Source organism: Camelina sativa, chromosome 11 (assembly GCF_000633955.1).
Source record: "Camelina sativa cultivar DH55 chromosome 11, Cs, whole genome shotgun sequence".
Lineage (NCBI taxonomy): Eukaryota > Viridiplantae > Streptophyta > Magnoliopsida > Brassicales > Brassicaceae > Camelina > Camelina sativa.
In genome coordinates, this window is record NC_025695.1 from 12,001,872 (window position 1) to 12,013,589 (window position 11,718).

At 39.3% G+C, this 11,718-nt stretch overlaps 3 protein-coding genes and 1 pseudogene across 4 annotated transcripts; 2 read left to right on the plus strand and 2 right to left on the minus strand.

The window, feature by feature from the left end:
* Window positions 8-2,312, plus strand: LOC104727883 (annotated as a pseudogene).
* On the minus strand, window positions 2,269-4,170 carry LOC104722987 (C-factor-like). The gene is made up of 6 exons (XM_010441267.1): window positions 3,905-4,170; window positions 3,575-3,727; window positions 3,385-3,478; window positions 3,190-3,272; window positions 2,837-2,990; window positions 2,269-2,750 (listed from the first exon to the last, which is right to left on the minus strand). Exons 1-6 carry the CDS (start codon window positions 4,082-4,084, stop codon window positions 2,515-2,517), a joined length of 900 nt encoding a protein of 299 aa, XP_010439569.1. The 5' UTR covers window positions 4,085-4,170; the 3' UTR covers window positions 2,269-2,514.
* LOC104722986 (pentatricopeptide repeat-containing protein At4g20740-like) lies at window positions 4,225-7,062 on the minus strand. The gene has a single exon (XM_010441266.1). It carries the CDS (start codon window positions 7,060-7,062, stop codon window positions 4,855-4,857), a length of 2,208 nt encoding a protein of 735 aa, XP_010439568.1. The 3' UTR covers window positions 4,225-4,854.
* On the plus strand, window positions 8,765-11,718 carry LOC104722988 (probable UDP-arabinose 4-epimerase 3). Of its 2 annotated transcripts, none has more exons than XM_010441268.2 (10): window positions 8,765-9,063; window positions 9,585-9,766; window positions 9,873-9,997; window positions 10,116-10,229; window positions 10,330-10,437; window positions 10,519-10,610; window positions 10,698-10,839; window positions 10,919-11,013; window positions 11,102-11,231; window positions 11,338-11,718. In XM_010441268.2, exons 2-10 carry the CDS (start codon window positions 9,712-9,714, stop codon window positions 11,707-11,709), a joined length of 1,233 nt encoding a protein of 410 aa, XP_010439570.1. In that variant the 5' UTR covers window positions 8,765-9,063; window positions 9,585-9,711; the 3' UTR covers window positions 11,710-11,718. The 2 variants fall into 2 exon arrangements, with proteins under 2 accessions (XP_010439570.1, XP_010439572.1); XM_010441270.2 differs by having other exon boundaries at window positions 9,638-9,766.

An 11,718-nucleotide genomic window follows, 5' to 3' on the forward strand; every position in this document is an offset into this window, starting at 1 on the left:
TTATTATATTATCTGTAACGAATGATCTTATTTTTATAAAGAAATAAACTTTTTTTTTTTTTGTTTTTGTTTTGTTGAGAATGCGTAGTGGAGGGGGCAATAGGTACTTTGTGAATCTATTGCGATGTTATAGAGATAAAAGGTGTAAGCTTTCTGGGAAAATCGTACATGGGTTCATGGTTAGGACGGAATTAGACAGTGATACTTATATATGCAATCGTTTGTTGGATTTGTATATTGAGTGTGGTGATGGAGGTTATGCACGGAAGGTGTTCTACGGAATGCCTCTGAGAGATGTTTATTCTTGGAATGCTTTTTTGACGTTTTGTTGTAAAGTTGGGGATTTAAAGGAAGCGTGTGAGGTGTTTGATGGAATGCCTGAGAGAGATGTGGTGTCTTGGGTAAGGTTCGGGGTGGTGTTTTTGGTATGAGATGTCACGGGGTTGCTGTTAAAACGGGTCTTGATAAGAACGGTTTTGTTGGGAATGCGTTGTTGTCTATGTATGCAAAGTGTGGGCTTATGATGGATTATGGTGTTCGAGTCTTTGAATCTCTCTCGGAGGCTAATGAAGTCTCTTTTACTGCGGTGATCAGCGGGTTAGCTCGGGAAAATAAAGTGTTGGAGGCAGTTGAAATGTTCAGATCGATGTGTCAGAAAGGTGTCCAAGTGGATTCGGTTTGCTTATCTAATATTCTCAGCATCTCTACTCCGAGAGAAGGATGTGATAGCTCGAGTGACATCTATTGCAATGTGCTCGGGAAGCAGATCCATAGTCTCGCGTTAAGATTTGGGTTCGTAGGAGATCTTCATCTTAACAATTCGTTGCTCGAAATATATGCAAAGAATGAAGACATGATTGGTGCGGAGCTGATTTTTGCTGAGATGGCTGAAGTGAATGTTGTCTCTTGGAACATAATGATAGCTGGATTTGGCCAGGAATACCGAAGTGACAAATCCGTTGAGTATCTAAAGAGAATGATAGATTCTGGTGTTGAACCAAATGAAGTTACATACATTAGTGTTCTTGGAGCGTGCTTTCGGTCAGGGGATGTTGAAAGTGCTAGGAGAATATTCAGTAGCATTCCCCAACCGAGTGTTAGAGCATGGAATGCGATGCTTTCGGGTTATTCCAACTATGAACACTATGAGGAAGCAATAAACAATTTCAGACAAATGCAGTTTCAGAACTTGAAACCTGGCATAACCACTTTGAGTGTGATACTAAGTTCGTGCACAAGATTGAGATATCTAGAAGGAGGGAAACAGATCCATGGGGTAGCGATAAGGACCAAGAGTTCTAAGAACAGTCACATAGTTAGTGGCCTTATTGCAGTGTACTCGGAATGTGAGAAAATGGAGATATCTGAATCTGTCTTTGATGATTGTAACACCGTATTTGATATCGCTTGTTGGAACTCAATGATCTCAGGTCTTAGTCGCAACAAGCTGGACACAAAAGCTCTAATGCTCTTCAGAAGAATGCATCAGACTGGTGTGTTGTTTCCTAATGAAACTTCATACGCTATTTTATTAAGCAGCTGTTCAAGGTTATGTAGTTTGGCCCATGGAAGACAGTTTCATGGACAGGTAGTGAAGAGCGGATACGTAAGTGATTCCTTTGTTGAAACCGCTCTTACTGATATGTATTGCAAATGCGGTGAAATAGATTCAGCTCGACAGTTCTTCGATACTGTCTCAAGGAAAAACACGGTTCTTTGGAATGAGATAATACATGGGTATGCTCATAATGGAAGAGGCGATGAAGCTGTTGATCTCTATAGAGAGATGATATCAACGGGAGGGCAACCCGACGGGATAACCTTTGTATCTGTCTTGACTGCTTGCAGCCACTCAGGACTGGTGGATTCAGGGCTTGAGATACTCAGTTCAATGCAGAGAGATCATGGAATTGAACCGGAGCTGGATCATTACGTCTGTATAGTTGATTGTCTTGGAAGAGCTGGTCGGCTTGAAGATGCGGAGACGCTTGCAGAAGCGACACCATACAGAAGTAGCTCTGTTCTATGGGAGATTCTACTTAGTTCATGTAGAGTTCATGGCGATGTGAGCTTGGCTAGACGAGTTGCAGAGAAACTAATGCGTCTGGATCCTCAGAACTCGGCAGCATATGTGCTGCTCAGCAACACATATAGTTCTGTGAGACAGTGGGATGACGCTGCAGTTTTTCAAAGATTAATGAACAAGAACAGAGTTCATAAAACTCCAGGTCATAGTTGGATCACATATGGCAATGCTTTGACTCAACGTTTCAAAAGTAGCGTGTGAAATTATTCAGTAATATACAATGTATGTATATAGAAGATTGGACCATCACAATGATTATTATATATACTCAGACAGCTCTAAGCTTCTGGATACTCACTCCAAGTTATTCGATGTTGCTCCAAGGAAATGCTCACGAAACAAGAAATCAGTAAAACCCCCCACAAGAATTCAGTAGAATTTGAAAGAACCGACTATTCAGTTCCGAGAATTCAATAATATTCAAGCAATCACCAAGGTATCTCCTGACCGTCCCAAGCAAAGAACTTGCCGTTATCTTGTTTCTTTGCATTGTTGATGATGTGCAATAACTTCTGAACAGAGTACTCTCTTGTGAAAAGCTTTCCTTCGGGAACATTCTTTTGAAACGGTCGAGAAAGATCAGTGTCTACTGTGCCTGGATGCAGTAGAATGCATACAACAGGATCTTTCCTCCTACCCAACTCAACCGATACATTTTTAGTCACTGCAAAAGCAACAGTTGTGTACAGAAATTAATGGTTTTCTCAGCTCAGACCAGAATGGAAAAAACAATAATCTATTCAACTGTACGTTGATTGAGTGCGGTTTTTGAAGCCCTGTAAGAGTGCCAACCACCAAGTCGGTTATCTCCAATAGATCCAACTCGGGCGCTTAAATTGGCTACTACAGCAACTTCCCTCTCGGTTCCACTACCTCCACCAGCCTTAAGGAGAGGCCACATATGCTGCAACACAGCCAAAGACATAATGCTTTATTCTTGTATAGAGTCCGTGGGACCATATCCATGAGTAAAAAAAACAAGGACTGCATAACTTAGATTTGCACATTCTTCTTCCACTTCTCTCTCTGCTTCGCATAAGAAAATCTGACTCTGGGGCATAATCTAAAGACAGTGATCATTACAAACAATATGGAGTGCTTACCTTCATCATTAGAATTGGACCAACAGCGTTAACCTCGTAAGCAAGCATCAATGATGATTTCTCAACCTTGTTCAATGTTGTTTCTGTACTGAGGTCAAGAGGCAAAATTAAAGAACAGTCCTTTTTTCACAGGCTTCGTTAGTTTATCCCAAGTTGCAGACAAAGATGAGATTAACTTCTCTAACATAGCCATACCTGGCTGCAATACGCCAGGAATGGAAAGTATACCAGCTGCATTTACAAGTAGGTTGAGAGAACCATATCTATCTTTTACAGATTCGGCTGATTCCTAATAAACCGATAACAGGTTCAGAAACATGAACATGTATCCTATCCTACAAAACAAATGAACAGATACATATTTGAGTGTTGTAGAGACAGTAACCTCAATGGTAGCTTCATCTGTAACATCAAGCTTTTGGATGACAAGCCTTTCAGAGAAACGGTTCTTCAAATCAGAGAGACTTGTTGCATCTTTTGGATTTCGGCAAGTAGCAACAACATACCCTTTCTCATTCTTCTCCAGCAACTGTCGTACCTACAAAAAAAAACAACGAGAACAAAAAAAGAAGCTAAAACTGAAACCGCCAAATTTGGATCTTATTACTTCTGAAAAGACTAAAGATTCTGAGAAGTGATTCATTAGCAGCTGAATATTTGTAGAGACCAGGATTTGGGTAATAAAAGAGAAAGATGGATCAAGAAAGAGACTCACAAATTCGAGGCCGATGCCTCTAGAAGCTCCCTGGACTAAGGAAACTCCACCTTCCCAATTGGGAGAAGAAGATGATGATGATGACGTGGCGAAACCAGACACTCTAATTCTCCTCAGAGCAGCCGCCGCCAACGACGGGGAAACCATCCACGCGCCACCGCTCTTCACAAGAGTGTTCATTGAAGAAATGGGTAACGATTATTGGATACTTTTTCCGAATGTGTGATTAAAGATAAAAAGGATGGACCATTTCTCATAAATGCAACCACTTTTCATAGCCATCGTCACGGGAACTTAACTGCCATGTCCACAAAGGCGGGGATAAAAATGCCAACTTTATTCCAATATTCTGACACAATTCAAACTTTTAACTAAAAACTAAAATTTGGAAATCCAACTAAAACCATATCTGATGTGAAAAATGAGGTTCTTACTACTGCATAACTCTCGTTACAAGGATATATATAGAAACTATAGATCAAAACTTCAAGCTGCAACATCAGTACTTGGACTGCCATCTATCAATTATTCTGAATTTGCAGGAAAGTTAGAAGAGGGATCACGGTTATGGCTGGCCCTTATGGGGGTGGCAGAATCCGAGCCAACATTTTGATATCCATTGATTTGTAAGTTTTGAGCTAAGCCTCTCCACACAATGCCCGCAAGGCTCTTCACTGCTTCACCATCCAAAAATAGAGACTTTTACTTCTTTACTTCCATGATTCAGCCACCATAAAGATGAACCCAAAAAATGATTCCGGGCTTTACTGATCCGTGGGACGAGCTCCAAAACTTGCATGGTTGGGTTCTCGGAAAATCACAACCATGAAATATTGAACTCGGACTTACACCAATGCCCGAAAGAGCTTACCACCAGGCATGAAGGAATATGCAGTTGTTAGGTTAAAAGCACATTACCTTGCAACTGAATGATCTATCAGTCCCAAACTTTAGTTATCGAGTAGTTTGCAACCCTTTTCTCTTAGTTTTGACTCAAGACCAAAAAACGCGATCCCTGAAAGCACCAAATCAGCTGTCTTCTTCTTTGTCTGCTCAACTAACAATTCATCATAGACTACCATATCAGCCTCTGTCATTACTTTGCGCTTTTTCAGCTCTGCAAAGACTTCTCTTGCTGCTTTTATTGTTCCATGTTTACACATACCAGAGATAATCGAACAGTATATAACTTCATTGATGGAGACACCTTCCTGGTTCATCTCATCTAGTACCTCCATAACCTTCTCGGAGTTATTCCCTTTGCATACATGACAAACCCTAAGAGCATACTTGAACTCCATAGGACCACTTTCAACGTTTCCCAGACATTCACGAACTAATAACATCACTGCATCAATTTCTCCAATTTGGCATAGTCCTTTAGTAAGAGACAGATAAGCAGCTATGGAAGGAACACAAGACATCTCGATGATTTTTTCATGATATGAACAAGCTTCTTGGACATCCCCTTTCTCAACAAAACAGCAAATTGCAATACTGTAAGATGATGAATCTGGTTCAAACCCAAAATCCCTCATTTCATAGAAAAGTGACAAGCACTTTTGAATATTTCCCATCTTGTAAAGACCTTCCATAAGAATGTTGTACATAGAGACACTGCCATGACCGTTAGTCTTTACGACATCAAAGACATCTAAAGCCATCGTTCTCTTTTCTTCGTCGGCACACAACAATTTAAAAAATTGTGAAAGGTAATCTGCGAGAGGGTATCTTGATTCTCTAATCCGCTCTAGCAAATTGGAAAAATCACTCAGTCTATTCATCACCACATATGCAACCAAAATGGGACTTAGAGTCTCAAAATCTGGTTCCAGTTCTTCATCAATTGCAATTTGGAAGAGCTTATATGCTTTATCAACCTGCTTCACACTACACAACCCTTTAATAACTGCATTGTAAATCCCAAGATCAGCTATGTACCCAGAATCAACAAGATCCTGCCATAGATCACAAGCAGATCTGACCTTCCCATCTGCAACAAAACCTTCAATCAAAACCCTGTAGATCTCCCTATCAATCAAAATCTGCTTTTCCTTCATCTCCACAAACAATTCATATCCTCTTTCAACTCTACCGTCTCTACACAGTCCCGTAACAATTGTTCCATACGCCATTACATCCGGTTTTATCCCATCGCGTTTCATTTCATCCCAAACTCGTAAACTCGCATCCATGTTCCCTTCAGAAACCAACGTCTTGATCATCGCTGTGTAAGCAAAAACATCAGGCTTACACAAATTATCTCTCATTCTCTGCAAAATCTCAAGCATCTCCTCGATTCTGCCTGCTTTACACAACCCTTTAACCAAGATCATGAAAGTAGTACTCTCCTCCACCAACCCATCTTCTTTAAAATCCTCATAAACAGCCAAAGCTAAATCAAAGTAACCATTTTTCACAAGAGCATCCATTATCCTATTATACAAGAACACCCTAGGCTTAAACCCAAACTTCTTCATCTTCTCGTAAACATAATAAACCCTTAAACCCCTTTTATTATCAGCGTGCATTCTAATCAAAATCTCAAACTGTTTCTCCGACGGAGGTCTTCCCTGAGAATCCATAAGCTCAGGCAACTGATCCGCGGCACGAAAGTGTCCGTTTCGATTAAGGCAATACGCAAAAGCATTGTAAGCAGCGAAATCGTGTCTATACCCTTTCTGCTTACCAGCCCAGTGAAAGAACTTCGCCGCGACAGCAGCATCGTTACCTAGTTTCAAAACCTCGGCGACGATGGTGGGCGTTACGCGGCGGAGTTTGTTTAGCTCCGAGACCACGGAGGGACCCCAATGGTTACGATTCTTGCGGAATGCGTCGAGGACGAATCTCGCGATCGGAGATAGACGCTCGGAGGCGGCGGATATCACCGTGGAATGTGACGGCGGAGGAGAAGAAGAAGAAGAAGGTGGTCTTTCCGATGGGAGATGGGTTTCGGGATCCCATTTGCGGAGATCGAAAGGTGTTCGGTTGGAGACGGCGTTGGATTGTGGTTGGGGTGAGTCTCTGGAGAGTGATTGGCGGTTGGAGAAGAGACCACCGTAGACGGTAGGGCGGTTATGTGAGGGCTTACGGTGGCCGTAGAAGAAATTGGGTTTAAGAGATTTGTCAGAGAGATTCGGAGGTTTTGGTGATTTCATCTTCCGTTCTTCCTTCTTCTCTGTTTCTCTCACTTGTGTGTGAAAATAACACTCATTAAAGTGTGTATACGACGACGTTTGCAAGTTCACTTCAAACCCGGTTTCCGGTTTGATATCAAACCGGATTTGATTTGAAGATTCTTGGTTAAGTTCATTTAAAGGTATTCTTGGTTAGTATTTGATAGAACTTATAAATATTTGGCACATAGCCTATACAAGTGCACTTAATCTAGTTCCGATTTGGTTAACCAACTTATCTTCTAATGCATATCGGTTGACAGAAGAAAAAAAAACAAAAAGAATCACACCTACACTACACATTATTTCATTCTTACGTCGAATTCAATATTTACGAGAATGTGTAACGTAGAGCTGCAAGTTTTCTAGAGGAGGCTAGGATGATGTATTATCTAAAGGAGACAAAAACTTGTAGGTAACCTAACTAAAAAAATTCAGCAGTCGATTATCAATAAAATTTGGAGCTAGCTAGGAGGCCTCGTTTTTTTTTTTTGTAGTTTTTGGTTGGTTTAAGGGACTTAGGTGGGTATCTTTTTATAATTACGCTTACAAGACTACGCATCGCATATTGACGTCTATATTTTTGGTTTCTTGCTATTGTACTAAGAAAGAAAGGAAAACGAAAGAAGTCAACCTAAATTAGGCCGTCTAAAGAATTTTAATCAACAAGAATGAAACACATACTGTAATTGACCATTTTCGTTATTTGGTTATAAATGATACAAATTGATAAACTTGATATAAAAAAAAAAGAATGGTTATGTTAATAATGATATTATCCATAGTCAATCACCTACCTTTAAACTATAGAAATCGATGACTATCTTATCTTTTATTTGTATGAGCAAAAACAAAAACAAAGTTGCATTTGTTTAAACTCTCAATAATTACTCACGTAGAAAGAATGTATACATATTGAGAAATCATTGAGTACTACGATATATACAAAGTCTCTATCATAACATGTCTTTGGTAAAATCATTTGTTTACGATCGATTCGTTGGCTAATCACGTTAAGATGGTTAGGCAGTCGCTACAAGACTACAACTAGGCAGCAAAAAAAATCGATCACCCATCGATTGTTTTTTTCCCCATAATTAATCAAGGAATATAAAATGAGGATTGCACGAAATGATGCCTTATTACAATCATTGCAATCGCCATCATAATATATATAAAAAAAAAACCTAATTGAAATTAATATCCATGAAAGGTTTCTCACTATTATTAGTTTCATTATCCCACCCTTAACAATTTAGAAGCAAGGTTGGTTTTAAATGATATTCTCATGCTTGGATGTGGATGGAAACAAGGTTCTTTAATTTTCACAATTTTTTTTACGGGAGATAAAAACGAATAAAAGTATTTAAGAAGTCATATTTATTGTACATACATCATCATCATCAGTTAATGTTTTTGACTTTGAATCTCACGTTTATGAAAACTTCTTTATTTGGTCAACACCGTTTTTGGTAAAACATAATTCACATTCACTGAAATGAACAAAAACTTCACGCACTTGCGTACTACGCGGATCCAGATTATGACACGACGATGAAACTACAAAAACTCGGGTCGGATGGATCAGTATAAAAAAAATACTTGAGGGGTTAAAAGTATAATTTAGTCAAAGTTGAAGGATTTGTTTCTAAATTTCTCCCTTAATATATATTTTTCCTTCTTTCCAAAAAGGTGAGAGACCTTAATTGAAGGGGTGAGGGGAGAAGAGAGTGGTGACCAGGTCTCGTAGTTGTGGTTTCGTTTTGCATTGCACGTTTCTCCTCACTTTCTTCTTCTTCTTCTTCTTCCTCCGCTTCTCTCCCCCTATCTTCTCTCTCTTTCTCTCCCTTAAGTTTCTCTTACGTTCTGCTCTCTCTCTCTCCCTTAATAACGTTCGTGCCTTTCGCCATTTCAACCATTCTTCACACACCTCTTCTTCTTTCTCCCTATCCCTCTCTCTCTCTCTCAATGCGAAATTCTCAGGTACTCTCTCTCTATCTATGTCTTGTCTTCCTCTTTACCCAATTTTTGTTATACCTGATTTACAAACATCTGATCAAAATTTTGTTGAATCCAAATACAAAATTGGCAATCGAAACGTTTATGGGTTTCGTCTGATCCGTGATTTCTCAGATGGGTTTGCCATAAAGCTAAGAAATTTCGATTAAATTCGATGACTTTTACACTTCTTGCTACCTTTTGTTTCTCTGTTTTTTGTTTTGTTCTGTTCTGTGATGACAAACATGCTCTCTCTCTTTTTGCCTAAGAACCTTTTTGTTTTCTCTTTCCAATTAACAGATGAAATTAAAACTAATAATTAATTGAAACTTTGATCTTATTTTTTTTCATAAATGTATGTATTCATCTTTTTTTTTGTCTGTCTTTTTCTTTGTTATTTGATTCTTTCATTAAGGCCCCACTTCCAATCATATTTTATATTTTTCTTCTATGGTAGTATGTGTTTTGACTTTGTTTTTTCTTTTCTTGTACGACTCCCCAAACAGCAATGAGCTTCATGATTGCTGGCTACTGAAATCTTGAATTTGTTTTTTTGGAGTTTTGTCTGTCTCAATAAAAGATAAAAGAAGACTTTTGAGATATTTTTAAGTTCAGATTCTTCTGAATCTCCCAATGCTAAGTTTCTCTAGAGCTAGAAGTCAAGGAAGAAGCTCAAGACCTCTTGGAGGTTAGTAGTCTACTACTATTTTACGTATATATATTGAATCTCTGCTCTGCAACATTTTAGATGTCTAGATGATCAACCAATGTCTTTGATTTTGATAAAAATTCAGGGATGGAATACTTAGAACCCAAAAGGAAGAGCAATGTCATGGGCAGGATTATCTTGGTTGTTTCTCTTACAGCTTTGTGCATTATTATGCTCAAGCACGCACCTAGTTTTACGTCTCCAACCGCTGTAAGTCCACAATTTTGATGTGTTACTCACTTTAGATGTCTGAAAACATTTCTCTTAAATCTGGTTTAGTTGGTGTTTTTGTAATCTCGGTCTTGTTGCAATTTGTTGTTCTTCATAGTTCTCTCGCAGTGAGGAAGGCGTGACTCATGTGTTAGTCACTGGTGGTGCTGGATATATCGGATCACATGCTGCATTGAGGCTGCTAAAGGAGTCATACCGTGTCACCATTGTGGTAAAGTTTCTTTCTTTGGTTGTATTGTGCAATCCATTGGGGAAGTAGTCAAACTGCAATGTTTGGTTTTGTAACACTGATCATTTTTCCTCACAAACAGGACAATCTTTCTCGCGGGAATCTAGGCGCTGTCAAGGTTTTACAAGGATTGTTCCCAGAAGCCGGGAGGCTTCAATTCATTTATGCTGATTTAGGAGATGCCAAAGCTGTAACTTTTCGTTTCCCTAAGATTCTTTTTTGAGCTGTTTGTTCCGGTATTTGTATGAAGTATGTGTTTTGTTCATTTCAGGTCGAGAAAATCTTCTCGGAGAACGCGTTTGATGCTGTTATGCATTTTGCTGCAGTAGCATATGTTGGAGAGAGCACTCTAGATCCTCTTAAGTACAATCTCTAGCCACTGTTTTGCTCATAACACTTCTGCAAGATTAGAAGTCTTTATGGGTAATCTCATGTCTTTTTGTTCTGTAGGTATTACCACAATATTACATCAAACACATTAGTAGTTCTTGAAGCTGTGGCTAGACATAAAGTGAAGAAGTTGATATATTCAAGCACATGTGCCACTTATGGAGAACCTGACAAGATGCCTATTGTTGAAGTTACTCCACAGGTACTCAAAAACAGTTTCAGAAAAACCCTCTCTTTCGTATGATCATGTCTCATCAACTTTGGAAATTATCGATTTTCAGGTCCCTATTAACCCTTATGGAAAAGCTAAGAAGATGGCTGAAGACATGATCCTGGATTTCTCTAAAAACTCTGACATGGCAGTCATGATCCTAAGGTCAAGTAGTTCCACGTTTCTAAAAACGTCTCTGGGTTTGATTTGGATCAACCAAACATTGTCTGATGATCTTTTATTACTTCCACAGATACTTTAACGTGATAGGTTCAGATCCAGAAGGTAGACTAGGAGAAGCTCCAAAACCTGAGCTACGCGAACACGGGCGGATTTCAGGTGCTTGTTTTGATGCAGCTCGCGGCGTGATTCCAGGCCTGCAGGTAAAAGACTAAAAAAAACACTCATCAGACTCTCCATGCTTCTTCTTGACTCAACTCTTACAACTTGATAAAAAAATGGATTCAAATTTGGTTTATCTATGTATAGGTGAAAGGAACAGACTACAAAACAGGAGATGGAACCTGTGTTCGTGACTACATAGACGTTACTGACCTTGTAGATGCTCACGTGAAGGCACTGGAGAAAGCTAAGCCTAGAAACGTCGGAATCTACAATGTAGGTACTGGGAAAGGAAGATCGGTGAAAGAGTTTGTGGAAGCTTGTAAAAAAGCGACAGGAGTAGACATCAAAGTAGATTTCTTGCCTCGAAGACCTGGAGATTACGCAGAGGTTTACAGTGATCCGGCAAAGATTCTTAGAGATCTTAATTGGTCTGCTCGTTACACTAATCTTCAAGAAAGTCTTGAAGTTGCTTGGAAGTGGCAAAAGACTCATCCTCATGGATATGCTTCTTCTTAAAGACCCCAA

Coding starts and splice junctions, on each gene's coding strand:
- LOC104722987 (XM_010441267.1), bottom strand. CDS start 4,084: ATGAACACTCTTGTGAAGAGCGGTGGCGCGTGGATGGTTTCCCCGTCG. Junction 2,991..3,189: donor GTCCAATTCTAATGATGAAG/GTAAGCACTCCA, acceptor GCTGTGTTGCAG/CATATGTGGCCTCTCCTTAA. Junction 2,751..2,836: donor AAAAACCGCACTCAATCAAC/GTACAGTTGAAT, acceptor TTGCTTTTGCAG/TGACTAAAAATGTATCGGTT.
- LOC104722988 (XM_010441268.2), top strand. CDS start 9,712: ATGCTAAGTTTCTCTAGAGCTAGAAGTCAAGGAAGAAGCTCAAGACCT. Junction 9,767..9,872: donor AAGCTCAAGACCTCTTGGAG/GTTAGTAGTCTA, acceptor ATAAAAATTCAG/GGATGGAATACTTAGAACCC. Junction 10,840..10,918: donor TTGTTGAAGTTACTCCACAG/GTACTCAAAAAC, acceptor ATCGATTTTCAG/GTCCCTATTAACCCTTATGG.
- LOC104722986 (XM_010441266.1), bottom strand. CDS start 7,062: ATGAAATCACCAAAACCTCCGAATCTCTCTGACAAATCTCTTAAACCC.